The sequence below is a fragment of the Oncorhynchus nerka genome, linkage group LG4 (assembly GCF_034236695.1).
Source record: "Oncorhynchus nerka isolate Pitt River linkage group LG4, Oner_Uvic_2.0, whole genome shotgun sequence".
Taxonomy (NCBI): domain Eukaryota; kingdom Metazoa; phylum Chordata; class Actinopteri; order Salmoniformes; family Salmonidae; genus Oncorhynchus; species Oncorhynchus nerka.
In genome coordinates this window covers 74,708,457-74,726,305 of record NC_088399.1, presented here as the reverse complement: position 1 = coordinate 74,726,305, position 17,849 = coordinate 74,708,457, and the positions used below count along the sequence as shown (strand labels likewise).

The window sequence follows — 17,849 nt, the reverse complement described above, 5'->3', positions numbered from 1 at the left end:
TCTCCTCCCAATAATAGCATTCAGTCACCCACTTTCTCATTCAGCTCTGACTACCTAACTAATCCGTTTGTTAAAACCAACTTCCTTGGCCTCTATCAACCAGACACATGAACAGAACCCTTCTTTACTAACCTACTGATTTAAGATCACAATACAGAAACAAAACAAGCGAATACATATAAAAACACTTTATTCATAAAATGATAAAAGCATTGCCAAGTTACATACAAAGTTGAGTATCCATAAAACAAGTATGACAATCTACTGCAGATTGAGGTCTGGACTTCCTCTATGCCTGAACAACATTAGTGAAGGGAGTCTGTATTAAAGGCCCAAGCTTTAATTCAAAATATCAGAGATTGGCAATCTAGTCTCCTGTCCTCATGAAGTTCCAGGGGTTCCAGAGGTCCAGGGGTTTATTGCTGGGGGTTGTGCTTTGATTTCCTGGAGCAGGAGGTTGAGGAGTCTGACCCCTGGTTGGTCGAACATTATGGATAGGTGCGTTCCAGGTAGTCTTTATTGCAGTAATGTTGCACACATTCTCATACTTCTCACAATGCCTTATCTTGGATGTCTCAGGAACCCCACTAATATGATAAAGCCTAGCAAATCTTCAAAAAATAGGTAGCATGAATGCTTTAAAGACAAGCTGAAACACGTACTATGCAACATGGGGACTGACTGGCATACAGGCCACAGGATGCAGCAGACTTTAGAGTTACAGACAAACTCCTTGCTGAGTCGGTCTTCTAGTCCTCCTCTCCCTCAGACTCAGACTCTACAGGGGAAAATAAACAAGGAGAACTACTAAACAGCTCCTCTTACTGGTGAAAACAGGAATTACAGTTTAGAGCACATTACAGCCCAACACAGGAAGTCTATTGAATGTTAATAGTCCAGTTTCATTGATTCAACAATAATTTTCTGAAAATGCAATGGTTTTCTATTCAGTTATTGATTAGGTTACCTGTAACTGTAACCTTTAACCTGTATTTAAATGTAAACGTTACCTTCTTCTGCATTTTGCAGCCACTCAACAAACTTCTTCATTTGCTCGACAAAGACACCTTTCCCTTTGGTGGTGTGAGTGTCTTTGTACCACCTCAGAATGGCCTCCTCACTCAAAACGTCAGCTGGGTGGAGAGAGGAGAGAGAACAGGCACAATTAGCATAGCACCACAAGGAGAAGTTACAGTGTATAAAAAAAATGGAAATATCATATTTACATAAGTATTCAGACCCTTTACTCAGTACTTTGTTGAAGCACTTTCGGCAGCTATTACAGCCTCGGTTCTTTGGTATGATGCTACAATCTTGGCACACCTGTATTGGGAGTTTCTCCCATTCTTCTCTGCAGATCCTCTCAAGCTCTGTCAGGTTGGATGGGGAGCGTTGCTGCACAGCTATTTTCAGGTCTCTCCAGAGATGTTAGATTGGGTTCAAGACCAGACTCTGGGATAAAAGGACATTCAGAGACTTGTCCCAAAGCTACTCCTGCGTTGTCTTGGCTGTGTGCTTAGGGTCGATGTCCTGTTGGAAGGTGAACCTTCGCCCCAGCCTGAGGTCCTGAGTGCTCTGAAGCAGGTTTTCATCAAGGATCTCTGTACTTTGCCGATCCTGACTAGTCTCCCAATCCCTGCCGCTGAAAACATCCCCACAGCATGATGCCTCCACCAGCATGCTTTACCGTAGGGATGGTTCCAGGTTTCCTCCAGACACTTGGCTTTCAGGCCAAAGAATTGAATGTTGGTTTCATCAGACCATCTTGTTTCAAACTCCAAGCGGGCTGTCATGTGCCTTTTACGAAGGGTTGCTTCCGCCTGGCCACTTAATCATAAAGGCCTGATTGGTGGAGTACCGCAGAGATGGGAGAATCTTCCAGAAGGACAATTATCTCCACAGAGGAACTCTAGAGCTCTGCCAGAGTGACCATTGGGTTCTTAGTCACCTCCCTGACCAAGGCCCTTCTCCCCCAAGTGCTCAGTTTGGCCAGGCGGCCAGCTCTAGGAAGAGTCTTGGTGGTTCCAAACTTCTTCCATTAAAGAATGGAGGCCACTGTGTTCTTGGGGACCTTCAAAGCCGCAGAAATGTTTTGGTACCCATCCCCAGAATTGTGCCGACACTCCTGTCGGAGCTCTACGAACAATTCCTTTGACTTCATGGCTTGGTTTTTGCTCTGACAGGTTAACTGTGGGACCTCATATAGACAGGTGTGTGCCTTTCCAAATCATGTCCAATCAATTGAATCCAATCAATTGAATTTACCACAGGTGGACTCCAATCAAGTAGTAGAAACATCTCAAGGATGATTAATGGAAACAGGATACACCTGAACTCAATTTCAAGTCTCATAGCAAAGGGTCTGAATACTTATGTAAATACATTTAAAAAAATGTTTTCTACATTTGCAAAAATGTCTAAAAACCTGTTTTCACTTTGTCATTATGGGGTATTGTGTGTAGATTGATGAACAAAATCCATTTAATCCATTTTAGAATAAGGGTGTAACGTAACAAAATCCGAATGCGCTCTGATATTGAAATTTCAGTTTACTTCCTAAATTGAAATGCAATTGACTGCAACCTGACTACTAAGACAAATGAAAGAGAGACCCTTTCTTTTTCTACAGAGAAATTGTGTGAAACAGTGTTCTGTATAAGATAATACTGACCTTTGTAGAAGAGCACCACTATCTTGGAGAAGGACTTCATGAAGTGGATATTGTCATAGCAGTACTCCTGGATCCTCAGCAGCAGCACCAGCTCTGACTGGCCCTGGGTGCTGAACGCTGCTAGCAGGGGGGCATAGTGCTGGAGGGGAGAGGATACACACCCCATAAACAAAGTCATTCATTCCTGGTTGATGTCAGTGTTCGAGGTATTTGAGAGCCTCCAGTGACCAGCTCTCATGTTGTTATAGAGTGGTTAGGTTAGGAGTGATTTATGTTATTAATGGTTGATGTTATGATAACATACTTTAAGGTGTTTGAGGGCTTGCTCGGTGACCAACTCCTCCTTCTTGTTCCACTCCACAGCATTCATGAGAATGTTCCACAGCAGACCAATCACAGCCTGCTCCTGGAGAGCACTCCTCTTCATCTCCTCCTTCACATACACCACCATCTAGAACCACAGAATAATAACTCTTCACTGTCCATTATCTTGTGGAGAATGGAATGTATTATTTTTGCTTATATAACCCAACCCAGAGATAAACACACTCCAATGAAGGGTTGGAAACACAGGGTGAGGCGCAATGCAGCTATATTGGCGCTTGTTCAAGAGTACAACGGCAGGACATGGCATCTGGTACTGTACCTCTCGTATGGGGCAGTCCTGAGAGAGGCGCTCCTGCAGTTCTTTCTGCAGCTCCTTGCGTGTTCCCTGAGACTGCTGCACACGCATGAAGTCTGACAGTTCCTTTAGCCCTGCCTCATTGAAGTACTTGGAGAAATGCTCCACGTTCTGCTTGCTGGCAGGAAACAGCTCCTAGAGAAACAACAAGTCGAGGCTCAAACAACTTCCATTGATCTTCAACCCTAAAAACTGACACAAAAGCTCCCTCTTGTGGCTGAAATAGAATAGGAGCACAATAAAAGAGGCTCTCTAACCTCTAGGCAAGTGGTTCCCAACCTTTTCCATTTCGGGGGACTACCAAATCACTGTCAAACGCTCTTGAGGACCACCAAGTCTTTTTTTAACATCAGGTTGGAAATTACTGCTCTAGGCTAACTGCCTAAAGGGTTTCTTACCAGGAGTTTCTTATCCAGGTTAGCCTTCCTCAGGGCTGAGGTGACTGCATTGGCATCTTTCTCAGATATCCATGCCTTGAACAGTTTCACCGCAAAGGACGCAGAGATACCTGCAATATACCAAGAATAAGAGAACAACTTGGAAGAAGCTATAAATATATGCCTCAAGAAATCAAACCCCCCCTACACACACTCACCTTCCTTGACAACATTGTCGCTGAAGAGGCTGGTGAGGATGGGCGGGGGCAGAGTGCCATTAGCCAATAGGATACCAGTCAACATAGCCAGTTTGGTTTGCTCTGATTCACTGAATGCTTTCAGGAACAGCAAAAGCTACACACAATAAAATCAATTAATCAATCAAGACAATTATGTAAACTAAAGAAAATAGATACAAAATGCCTAAACACCTTAAGATATGACATCACCAGAAGTACTTAGGAGAATGAAAAACTGAAGTAGATCAGTTAGGGACTTCACATGAGAGTATTTCCTGTGAATACTTTACCTTTTTGATTTCCTCCTCAAAGGCATTCTGCAGGTACTTGTACCTCCTGATAAGCTTGTTAAAAACCTAGAGAAACACAAAGACGCACAGAGGGACATGAGATTCAGTCACAGACAGAGGGCTGGGAGGGAGACAGCGAGAGAGAGCGAGACAGCGAGAGGACAGCAACACAACTAGACCCAACCAAATCATGAGAAAACAAAAAGATAATTACTTGACACATTGGAAAGAATTAACAAAAAGACAGAGCAAACTAGAATGATATTTGGCCCTAAACAGAGAGTACACAGTGGCAGAATACCTGACCACTGTGACTGACCCAAACTTAAGGAAAACGTTGACTATGTACAGACTCTGTGAGCATAGCCTTGCTATTGAGAAAGGCCACAGTAGGCAGACATGGCTCTCAAGAGAAGACAGGCTGTGCACACTGCCTACAAAATGAGGTGGAAACTGAGCTGCACTTCCTAACCTCCTGCCAAATGTATGAGCATAGAGACACATTTCACTCAGATTACACAGATCCACAAAGAATTAGAAAACAAGCCCAATTTTGATAAATTCCCATTTCGAAAAGGTGAAATACCACAGTGTGCCGTCACAACAGCAAGATTTGCGACCTGTTGCCACGAGAAAAGGTCAACCAGTGAAGAACAAACACCACTGTAAATACAACCCATATTTATGTTTATTTATTCACTTTTGTACTTTAACTATTTGCACATTGTTATAACACTGCATATAGTCATAATATGACATTGTAAATGTCTTTATTATTTTAGAACTTCTGTGAGTGTAATGTTTACTGTACATTATTATTCATTTCACCTTTGTTTATCTACTTCACTTGCTTTGGTAATGTTAACATGTTTCCCATGCTAATAAAGCCCTTGAAAAGAAAGAGAAAGAGAGAGACGGCAGGCTGGCGAGAGACGGCGAGAGAGAGACGGCCAGAGAGAGACGGCGGCCAGAGAGAGAGAGACGGCCAGAGAGAGAGAGAGACGGAGAGAGACCAAGAGAGAGAGAGAGACGGCGAGAGAGAGACGGCCAGAGAGAGAGACGGCCAGAGAGAGAGAGACGGCCAGAGAGAGAGAGACGGCCAGAGAGAGAGACGGCCAGAGAGATGGCCAGAGAGAGAGAGACGGCGGGCAGGCGAGAGACGGCGTGAGAGAGACGGCAAGAGAGAGACGGCCAGAGAGAGAGAGACGGCCAGAGAGAGAGAGACGGCGAGAGAGAGAGATGGAGAGAGAGAGAGATGGCCAGAGAGAGACGGCAGAGAGAGACGGCAAGAGAGAGACGGCAAGAGAGAGAGACGGCGAGAGAGAGACGGCCAGAGAGAGAGACGGCCAGAGAGAGAGAGACGGCGAGAGAGAGACGGCAAGAGAGAGACGGCCAGAGAGAGAGAGACGGCGAGAGAGAGAGATGGCCAGAGAGAGAGAGATGGCCAGAGAGAGAGATGGCCAGAGAGAGAGAGACGGCGAGAGAGAGAGATGGCCAGAGAGAGAGAGATGGCCAGAGAGAGAGAGATGGCCAGAGAGAGAGAGACGGCGAGAGAGAGATGGCCAGAGAGATGGCCAGAGAGAGACGCCGAGCGAGCAAAAGAAAGACAGACAAGCAGGAGTGAGTGAGTTTAATGGAGGAGGATTATATTAAAAGGATATCATGGTGGAGTGTTGACAAACTGGATACTCCCAGGGGTTTGGTGGGTATTAGCAGGTCTAATACCACTTTACTGCAGGTGTCTCAAGCCCAAAATCCCCTCCACCCCCAGGCCTTGGTAGGAAATGTTGGCTAACGTTTGAGGATGTGACAAAGTCAATCGTGAGACAGAGAGTGTGTGTGTGTGCATTCATTCATGTGTGTCCGTCTGTGTGTGTGTGCGTGTGTACCAACCTGAGCATAGCGGCGGAGGTTAGCATGGTTCTCCTCGGTGGTAAACACACAATGTTCCGTCACCTTGGCCTTGTCCCCCTCATCAATACGCGTACCACCGGGAGCTGAGAGACAAAAAGGGAAAGCCACCAGGGTTAAAGGTTCAATTCTGTTTACATGGGCCTTTCCCCATCCCTGGTCTTAACGGCTAAGTTTTACTTGTAATGATTGTGTAAGGTGTTTTTTACCTAGTTTAGTGGAATACACTGATTGTATGTAAGTCGCTCTGGATAAGACCGTCTGCTAAATCTGACTAAAACATCATGTATGTATAACATGTCTGTCATCTAGTTGTAAATGGATGACTCTTGATGCAGCCTGATTCAATGTTTTAATCCGTTCTTGTTTGAGGATACAGTATATGAGGGCTTAGAGTCCAAACTAGAGGTCGGCCAATTAATCGGAATGGCCGATTAATTAGGGCCGATTTCAAGTTTTCATAACAATCGAAATCAGTATTTTTGGACACCGATTTGGCCGATTTAAATTGTTGTTTTTTTACACCTTTATTTAACTAGGCAAGTCAGTTAAGAACACATTCTTATTTTCAATGACGTCCTAGGAACAGTGTCTTGCCTTGTTCAGGGGCAGAACGACAGATTTTTACCTTGTCAGCTCCGGGATTCAATCTTGCAACCTTACAGTTAACTAACGCTAGTCCAACGCTCTAACCACCTGCATCACATTGCACTCCATGAGGAGCCTGCCTGTTACGCGAATGCAGAAAGAAGCCAAGGTAAGTTGCAAGCTAGCATTAAACTTATCTTATAAAAAACAATCAATCATAATCACTAGTTAACTACACATGGTTGATGATATTACTAGTTTATCTAGCGTGCATATAATCGATGCGGTGGCATTTGCGGGAAAAAAAATGTCGTTGCTCCAACAATCGTTGTTGACTTTGAATCCATTTTTAAGGACTGTTGTGGATTAACAATACAATCAAACTAAACTGTTTTGTGTGTGTCTGAATTTCCTGCATTTGTTGCCTTCACGAGTGCATGTGTGTGAAGTGTGAACCAGGAGCTAATCCTCCATGCTAAATTTAAGGCTAATCTGGTTCCCTGAGAGGATGGTTTATTTTGGTGGATTACCAGGTTCAGATGTAGGATCTTAATCTGATCACTCCTTTTGCTGAGAATTTTTCTTCATCCCAGGAAATGCAGATGAGCTTTGTGATTAATTTATTGAAAACCCACACTAACACAGTTATATTAAGTGTTCCACTTTTCTTGTAGCCTCTTTTGGCCAGCTAATAGCCTTAGAACCGATCAAGCAACATTACCGATCAAGCAAAAAACGGTCAAATCCTGTTGCTGCAGGATTATTTAGCTGTTACGAAATAAATCAAATTAAGAGCCTACATCTGTATACCTGGTCTCCCTCTGTGCTGCTCGGTCTCTCCCTGCCAGGGTCTTATTATAAGACTATAGGACCAGGGTAAACCTGTTATCTCTAATGGGGATTGACATGCAGAGACTGACACAGGCCTGGCAGAGAGTCCTGCGTGTGTTTGCATGCGTGTGTGCACGTGTGTATGAGCTGGATAGAGACAGACAGCAACTAAATCTACACAGATTAAACATGTCAGGATGTGAATGAGCGTGTGTGAATGTGTGTGTGCAAGAAAGATAGTGTGTATTTATTTGGGCATGAATTACGTTTCTAAAGCCTAGTACAGAGAGTGTACAATTTTCCTTTCCTGCCTTATGTTCTAACAAAGTTCTCCTTTCTGATCCAGCGATATGGTACCCATTAGGGTTCATGCTGGTGCCTGCAGTCTACTGAAGAACAGTCTCTCACGGATGTCTTTGATAATGGGAAATGACCCTGATAATCTGACAAAGCCAGCTGTGATCTGTTTGTAAATTTGTCCTTGCCTGAATGGACAGCCCGGTTACTGCGATCAGCTGGTTCATGGATGGACACTGGGGGACAGTAACACTGTGCACAGTACTGATACAAAGGACCATGATGTTCCACCACTGAGCTGACACCGTGCAGATAACCATAACGCTGTAGCTACCTTAATATAACACCTAGCGACATCATCAAGCGGTGCAGACCTCTTAATGGCTAAGAAGGTGGACGGACAGTCCTGGGACCTGGGTTTGAGTCCCGGTTGCGCTGCCTGCTAAATTCACTACACTCCTCCACTCACCGAGCATGCTCCCCGCGATGAGGATGTCGAAGAGGGTGTCGGCATAGCGACGGTAGTCGAGTCGGGAACCGGTAACGTCCAAGAACTTAGCTACAGCATCGAGGTCTCCTCCTGCTTCGTTGAGGCCCAGAACAATTGTGTCTCTGAAAACTGTGGGCTCAAACTTCTCCTTTTCATCTGGGTGGGGAGGGACAAGGCAGAGGAGGACAGTGTTGTACTGTAGGTACACTAATGTCTATCAAACCCTAACACAGATAACATCAGAAAAGAAGGTATGGTGAACCATGCATAATATATACCATATGTCAGGGATCCTCAACTAGAGCTGATGGTCAGGGGACCGGAACAAAAATCATTTGTAGATTTCAAATTGACCGTAAGAAGCCCAAACAGATATAATATTTGACTAAATCATGTCAAATCTAGTTTACATTTGTATAAAATCTCTCTATTATGCGTGGGAATACTTTGGAACAAATTTCCAAACTTTAAATAACTGTTTTTACAGTCTTTTATGTCCAACAACAAAAAATACTTGCTTCATTTATTTTTGCTCAGACAGATTGGGGTCCAAATAAAATGTCCCGCGGGCCGCCAGTTAGGAAGCGCTGCCGTATGTATGCTAGTGAATGATCTCTAGGGCTAAAAGTCAATACATATTGTATAGCTACAGCGGTACATTTGGAAGCGTCACAGACAGCTGTTCAGTTCCCCAGTCAATGTGTGATGAAGACAAGGGACACTGCCGTGATGGGACACTAGCTGCTACTTGGCCTGGTGGAGGGTTAGCCTCCCTGATTAATCCTCTGTGTTTTTCACAAAGAACACATTGTCCAAACAATGTCCTCTTCATTAATAGCTCTCTGGGTATCAACACACGGATCAAGAGAATCAACAAGGGGCCTCACGGAGTATGAACGAAATGTTCCTACAACACTACATGTCCTTCTGCTCGGTGAGTAATGTTCATAACAACACCCACTGTACTGGGAGGAAGTTCAGCTATAGCCTGGTCCTAGATTTGTTTGTGATGTCATGCCTGGAAGTTGCCAAAACACCACAAACAGATCTGGGACAAGGCTAGTTCATCTCTGCCTTGTGTCCTGCCACTGCTGTCAGCAACAGTGACATGCTCCACTCACGCTGAGACTAGGTGTGACTTGGTCACACACCGATTCTGTGACATTCTAGAAACTTCAACATCTTAATGACTGGGAGCCAGTCATTGCAGTAGGTGTTGTGTAAGAGGGAATGTCAAGCCACAACAGAGAGATGAAACAGAACCCTAGAAGAGTGTTTATAGTCTGTGTTTGTGTGGAGAGGAGAGAGAAGAGGACAGAAGAGGAGAGAAGACAGGAGAAGAGGAGGAACGTAAAGGAGAACCCTGATATCCCTTTGCTGGTCCCTTACCAAGAAGCAGATCTTCATAGAAGAGATATGAGCTACAAGTCTGCATTGACAACTTCAAAAATAATCAAGACATTTTAGAGTCTCAAATACTGGTTCAATTATCTGGTATTGCAACTTAACACGGTCTGTTGTCTTGACAACATATTGGTATTGCAATTTAACACCATGCATGTTGTCTTGCCAACATATTGTACGTGGTAAACATTAGGCATTGACATCGCACGTAGACAGCCGTCTGTGGTCGTAACGCAACTCACCCCTTTTCCTGGTCTTGAACCGCTGGCCTGTTAGCACTGGCTTCTGCTGCTTACCGGTATTCATAAAAGTCCTGAGGAAAACACATCCAGAAATGGGAAATGAGCAGGCCATATACAACATGGTGAACACACAACACTACCATTCCATTTAATGACAGAATGTCTTTGTTTCTGTCAACATGCCATATTTAACGGTCCGCAACATCATTTCTAGGCTATATCTTAATAAATATGTCGTACATTTACTATGGTAAAGTTATTTATACATGTGTTAATATGCCCAAAAATGTACTGTGACAGTTTACTAATAGTTGACAAACAAATTCAATAATAGTTAAGCACTTCATTAAATCTCAAACCTTCAGCAAATCTTCAGATGTCAGTTGAAAGCTCTATGCTTACCAGCTGTGATTCCCTCTTAGCAGTGACAGTGAGTTAGAGAAAGAATTCACTTAATGTGCCCTGTACTATACACCTGTCAAAGGTTTGGACACACCTCATTCAAAGGTTTTTATTTTTACTCTTTCTACATTTTAGAATAATAGTGAAGACATAAAAACTATGAAATATCACTTATTTTTCAACAGGAAAATGACCAAAAACACACCTCCAGGCTGTGTAAGGGCTATTTGACCAAGAAGGAGTGATGGTGTGCTATATCAGATGACCTGGCCTCCACAATCACCCGACGTCCACCCAATTGAGATGGTTTGGGATTAGTTGGACCACAGTGTGAAGGAAAATCAGCCAACAAGTGCTCAGCATATGTGGGAACTCCGTCAAGACCGTTGGAAAAGCATTCCTCATGAATCTGGTTGAGAGAATGCCAAGAGCTGTCATCAAGGCAAATGACGGCTAATTTTAGTTTTTTGGTTACTACATGATTCCATATCATTTATTTCATAGTTTTGATGTCTTCATTATTATTCTACAATGTAGAAAATAGTAAAAATAAATGAAAATCCTTGAATGAGTAGGTGTTCTAAAACTTGACAGGTTGTATGCACACTCACACTTGTCCTCGTCCACACAGCACAAGTCTCCGTCTCTCTTATTACAAAAAGGACATGAATGACCACAGGGATACACATGCACGGTTGGTACAAGCTAACTGCATCTGATCCAATGAGAGAGACTAACAATTGGACACCGAAGGGTCTTTGAGCGCACAGTCCTCCTTGGGACAGACGGTGAGACAGGCCAGTACTAGAGGGTCAAAGGGATTAAAGAATCTTATAATCTACTGTACCACACCAAAACATGTTGTCTGGAGGAGATTCCAAAGAGCATACTGTAGTAACCTGGTCCTAGATCCAGATGTTCTTATAATCTTCTGATAATCTTGGTTTCAACCAATCGATTAGTCAAAATGTTTAAACTTGTATTTTAACACACCATATGTTTGAATAAAATCAGCTATATGTAGGCTACTGAGCTTGTCTGATGCTTTAAGCACTGCAATTAAAAATGAAGACAAATGACTAAAGAGGGAGCCAGATATCAATACAGCCTAACCAGAAGAAAAAACCTGTTCCAACCCTCCTCCTCCCGCTGCTGCTGGCCTTCACAGATTCTGCCATTAAGCTCCTGAAGTTGCCAGTATAGGCTACACCAGCGGTCGGCAACCTTTTTCAATTGTAGTGCCAAGTTATCGTACCATTTCTACTGATCTGCGTGCAAGTTATGATACTCATATGCACATTTTCGTGGAACAGTTTCATTACTTTTGAGATATGAAGACTATTATGAATGAAATGTCACGTGGTTAATCAAAATGCCATCTAAATTAAAATGATACAAATCTAGTAACTTCTATTGCCATTACCAATATGTAAAAGTAGCCTACATAAAGCCAACAAATATAAACACTGCAGGCCACAGGTAGAAAATATCCTGATTCCAAATTCTAAAGGCATTCACATCTGAGCTCTCTTTGTTGCAGGTGCATATTAACAGTTGAATAACATGACTCGCTAGCTAACGTTACGTGTATGATCTTATTATTCGTATCTCAGAGCCATTTACTTTGCTAGTTATAGCCTAATGTTACATAGCTAACCTGGATGGTTAGCTACCTGCAGATTCATCTGAGAGAGAAGCGCTACCCCTGGCAGACGGATTCTGTACGGCACACATGTGTTACGTCGTGATTAGAGGTCGACCGATTATGATTTTTCAACGCCGATACCGATACTTTTTTTTTTTTTTTTACATTGATTTGTAATAATGACAATTACAACAATACTGAATGAACACTTATTTTAACTTAATATAATACATCAAAATAATTCATGAAATGTTCAATTTGGTTTAAATATTGCAAAAACAAAGTGTCGGAGAAGAAAAAGTGCAATATGTGCCATGTAAAAAAGCTAACGTTTGAGTTCCTTGCTCAGAACATAAGAACATTAGAAAGTTGGTGGTTCCTTTTAACATGAGATGTCAGTATTCCAAGGTAAGAGGTTTTAGGTTGTAGTTAATATAGTATTTATAGGACTATTTCTCTCTATACCATTTGTATTTCATATACCTTTGACTATTGGATGTTCTTATAGGCACTATAGTATTGCCAGTGTAACACTATAGCTTCCGTCCCTCTCCTCGCTCCTACATGGGCTCGAACCAGGAACACATCGACAACAGCCACACTTGAAGCAGCGTTACCCATCGCTCCACAAAAGCTGCGGCCCTTGCAGGGCAAGGGGAATAACTACTCCAAGTCTCAGAGCGAGTGACGTTTGAAACGCTATTAGCGCACACCCAGATAACTAGCTAGCCATTTCACATCGGTTACACCAGCCATTAGGCTGATAGGCTTGAAGTCATAAACAGCGCTGTGCTTGCAAAGAGCTGCTGGCAAAATGCACGAAAGTGCTGTTTGAATGAATGCTTACGAGCCTGCTGCTGCCTACCATCACTCAGCCAAACTGCTCTATCAAATCATAGACTTAATTATAACATAATAACACACAGAAATATGAGCCTTTGGTCATTATTATGGTCGAATCCAGAAACGATTATTTTGAAAACAAAACATTTATTATTTCAGTGAAATACGGAACCGTTCTGTATTTTATCTAACGGGTGAAATCCCTAAGTCAAAATATTCTTGTTACATTGCACAACCTACACTGTTATGTCATAATTACGTGAAATTCTGGAAAATTAGTTCGCAATGAGCCCGGCTGCCCAAACTGCTGCATATACCCTGATTCTGCGTGCAATGAACGCAAGAGAAATTACACAATTTCACCTGGTTAATATTGCCTGCTAACCTGGATTTCTTTTAGCTAAATATGCAGGGTTAAAAATATATACTTCTGTGTATTGATTTTAAGAAAGGCATTGATGTTTATGGTTAGGTACAAGTTGGAGCAACGACAGTCCTTTTTCGTGAATGTGCACTGCACATCGATTATATGCAACGCAGGACATGCTAGATAAACTAGTAATATCATCAACCACGTGTAGTTATAACTAGTGATAATGATCGATTAAGTTTAATGCCAGCTAGCAACTTACCTTGGCTTCTTACTGCATTTGCGTAACTGGCGGGCTCCTCATGACGCAGGTGGTCAGAGCGTTGGCCTAGTTAAACGTAAGGTTGCAAGATTGAATCTGAGCTGACAAGGCAAAAATCTGTCGTTCTGCCCCTGAACAAGGCAGTTAACACACTGTTCCTAGGCCGTCATTGAAAATAACTGACTTGCCTAGTTAAATAAAGATTAAATAAAGGTGTAAAAAATATATATATATAAATATTTTTTTAAATCGGCGTCCAAAATTACCGATTGTTATGAAAACTTGAAATCGGCCCTAATTAATCGGCCATTTCGATTAATGGGTCAACCTCTAGAATCAAGGCGGTCGGTCACATTTGTCATGCCACCCTCCGTCCTTGACTTTTTCTACATCAATTTAACACAGGTATGTTGTTAGAATTTTGATATGAACATAATGTGTGTATTAAGCAGTTTAAGAGGACTTTTTTCCCTGGAGTGCAAAAAAAGTGACTTTCAAATCCTCATCATTTACAATGACGGCCTACCGGGGAATTGTGGATTAACTGCCTTGTCAGAACGACAGATTTTTTACCTTGTCAGCTCAGGGATTCAATTTAGTAGCAACCTTTCGGTTACTGGCCCAATGCTCTAACCACTAGGATTTCTATATTGTATCATAAAGAGACAATTATGAGGTTTCCAAAACACTTACTATTTTTCTGACAGCATATGAAATGTATTTATTAGACTTAGAATGTTGCAGTCAAAATGGCTTCTCATTGGCGTAATAAGGGCGGAAGCAAGGCCCGGCAGTTTAAGTGTTAAGACATTATAAAGTCTCATAAATGCTTATTATAATCTATAAAGCATTATTTTAGCTGCAGGTGCAAGTGTTACCAACAAATCATATTTGGTGGTTAGGGTTAGTTAGGTTAGAGTGAGCGTCTTGTCTCCCTATAGCTCTGTGCACACTGTGTACTCTGTACCTCTGAGACCTCTAAAAAGCACCTGACAATACCCACAGATTTAGTATTTTTGCCCCCAGGGAGAGCACAGTGAGCTGGGCTAAGAACCGGTAGTCTGCCCTGGGGGATGATGGTAGTGATCCCACAGCAATTATCAGTGTAGAAGATGTTGTAAACAGGACTCACCTGATGTTAACCTCCACACAGACCTCTGCTAAGGAGGAGATAGAGTTATGCGTCACCTCTCAGGTAAAATTGTGAAAAGGAGAAGAAAATCTGCCATTTCTGTGATGAGACAATCAATCTGAATAATGTTCCTTTTCACAACCAGATCGTCTGTGAAAAGGCCTATTACACTGTCTGATCACAAGAAAAGGGGGAAAATCAACCCCCTTTTCACAATATTACTCCTCTGTTCATTTAGGCACCTAGAGCCAAATCTCAACATAATGGTCGGTCACGAGAGACTCTTCCTCTGTTAGTGGACTTCTTCTGAACTCCATAGACTCCATGACAGAGAACCAGTTTGATGTGGAAGGCTGCACTTGTGTAACATCTCTGACCAGGTTCATAACCACAGCTTTATATGGTCAATCACAACCAGTATTCTCAACAACAACTCCCCTCATGATTTCACATGTCAAGCCATGTGCATTGTCACATACCAGTGCCATGCTACACAGACCCCTTCCCCAGCCACCAACACACACAAACACACATACAGCAGGCTGCCTGTCACCAACACGCACAGATGCACAAACACAGGCTTTGTAGGTCTGTCCAACTGACATTCAATGCTCAAAATAAATCCAATTCCTGGAAGCAGGCAACAGTGGCCAGAGAATGGTTAAGGGGAGACAGCCTCGGTGGAGTTCAGTCTGGCTGATAAGAATTACAGAAAGTGTGTGCTCGTACGAGAGGGTGACAACAAAACGCGACTAGTTTCACGTTTCAAGACTACAGTATAAAAGAACGCACCTCTTTTTGTGTGAGCGAAAGAGACTTCACTTCCATGAATGAATGAATGCCTGCGCCCTATCTGGCCATCAGCTCTCATTATAGTGGATAACAATACAGGTGTAGGATCTTAATTTGATCACCTTGTATCTGGCCATCAGCTCTCATTATAGTGGACAACAATACAGGTGTAGGATCTTAATTTGATCACCTTGTATCTGGCCATCAGCTCTCATTATAGTGGACAACAATACAGGTGTAGGATCTTAATCTGATCACCTTGTATCTGGCCATCAGCTCTCATTATAGTGGACAACAATACAGGTGTAGGATCTTAATTTGATCCCCTTGTATCTGGCCATCAGCTCTCATTATAGTGGACAACAATACAGGTGTAGGATCTTAATTTGATCACCTTGTATCTGGCCATCAGCTCTCATTATAGTGGACAACAATACAGGTGTAGGATCTTAATTTGATCTCCTTGTATCTGGCCATCAGCTCTCATTATAGTGGACAACAATACAGGTGTAGGATCTTAATTATATCACCTTGTTGCAGGAGAACTTTCCTGCAACACAGGAAATGTCAAACTTCCAGTGTAAAACGTATAATTTCCACATTGAAATTGAAAGGCCATGAACAGTCCACATTTCATGGAAAACATGATTTTATGATATTTGGATGAAACCAGATCAAAGTATGATGACCAAAGTATGAGAAATTACTATTGCTTTCACATTGATAAAGTTTGATCATAAAGTTACTGGTCCCCTACCCCATGTCAAACACTTGTATTCAGGAGGCGGAATTATTAAGGGATAGGGTGACATCACCCCAACTCATTTTAATACACCAATGGAAACATGATATACTCTTACCTAATTTAAATATGTACAGCCTTGTAACCAATAATGGAGAATGCGTGTTTGCAGAGGGGTGTGATTTATTTAACTAGATCGCAACTCTACTGGTGCCAAATTTGACTGTAGGGTGTCAGCAATTATAAAGAAAGTTTACACTATTCATTTATGACAAAGATACTGTACTTATGTCTCCACTTTTATCTGCATCTGGTATTAACAAGTTACTGGCTAGCTAGGTCTTCAGGCAGCATGGAACAAAAGGCGGGGAAGGGTCACTCAAAACTCTGATGCAGTTGTCATGTCAACACATCCATCAGTGCTGCTGAGAACCGCATCACAAGAGATGTATAAATATAAAACAATGTTGACATCATCAATGCCTCACTTTCTTTGTCTATCACCAAATTTGCTTTAGATGATTTTACTGCAACACTGCATTTAAGTTTCTTGACATAAAGCTTTTTGAAAAGCCTTAGTCAATGCGAGCTCATAAACTGTCTTTTCAAATGTCGGAAGTTAGCCATAAGAAAAAAAAGTAATTTTACATTTACATTTCTATCCCCCAAAATATTATGGGTATCAACTACACAAATGTTCATTAATCATTATCAACATAATAATTCACATTTCCCGTTGCTGCAGGATTATTTTCCTGCTGTAGCAAACTGGCTGAAATGAAGATCCTCTCCTATAGCCGCTTTAATGCCCTCCAAAGAGTTCAGCGGCAGCCGGTGCTGAGCGGTCACCTCGATCGTTATTCTTGGATCACTGATCATCTGTGCACGTGCTGACAGAACTGCGTGTTATTACAGACTATCGAATTCCAAATATACCCAAATATGCCAGTCTCGTTCTCCAGTTGGCTATTATGTCTTTGGAGGCCTGTGGACACTATCATGTCACAAATAATGTTTATAAAGCTTGTTTAAATGATACATAGCTAGTGGCGGTTGGCATCTCCAAAACCGGCATTGCGAGCACCGCGCACCTGTAACCCACCGCACCGTGGGCAGAACCAGCTTGGCAATGGCAATTACAGCTATCCACGTTGTTACTTTAGCCAAGGTTAATATATATTTGTCAAAAATGTATTTATGTAAATCATTTCTTACGCCAAACAAACATTTTAAGAGAACTAGGTCTAAACTTGTCACCAAAGCTCATAAAGTTGAACATTTAGGCTTAAATATTACATTTCATAATGTGAAATATTTGAGGGACTTACCTTGCAGTGGATGACTACAACAAGTTGAGATGAACGACGACAGGCAAGAACAGTCACTTATCAAAACCGCTTAGAGTGGCCAGACACTTGAAATACAGCCGGATTAAACCAAAGACCTCCGTATAGGGGGAATCCAGACATAATTAAATATACAAACTATAACATTAACATATAGGATATTTCTCCTCCAAATACATTTATTACAAGCTATTCAAATTGTAAAGAGGAATAAGAACACATTTATGCATTTTAAGTTAGTGAGTGGACAATCTGTCACCTATTTTCTTCACTTAGTGGTGTGGTCCAATGAT

General features: G+C 42.1%; 1 protein-coding gene across 1 annotated transcript; it reads right to left on the bottom strand.

The window, feature by feature from the left end:
- Positions 1-173: 173 nt before the first annotated feature.
- On the bottom strand, positions 174-17,619 carry LOC115128578 (eIF5-mimic protein 1). Its single transcript, XM_029658524.2, has 12 exons — positions 17,539-17,619; positions 10,023-10,093; positions 8,356-8,532; positions 6,153-6,256; positions 4,260-4,325; positions 3,949-4,084; positions 3,752-3,861; positions 3,318-3,488; positions 2,976-3,122; positions 2,672-2,810; positions 1,011-1,133; positions 174-778 (listed from the first exon to the last, which is right to left on the bottom strand). The coding sequence occupies exons 2-12, from the start codon at positions 10,084-10,086 to the stop codon at positions 750-752; spliced, it is 1,266 nt and encodes a 421-aa protein (XP_029514384.1). The 5' UTR covers positions 10,087-10,093; positions 17,539-17,619; the 3' UTR covers positions 174-749.
- Between the last annotated feature and the right edge of the window lie 230 nt (positions 17,620-17,849).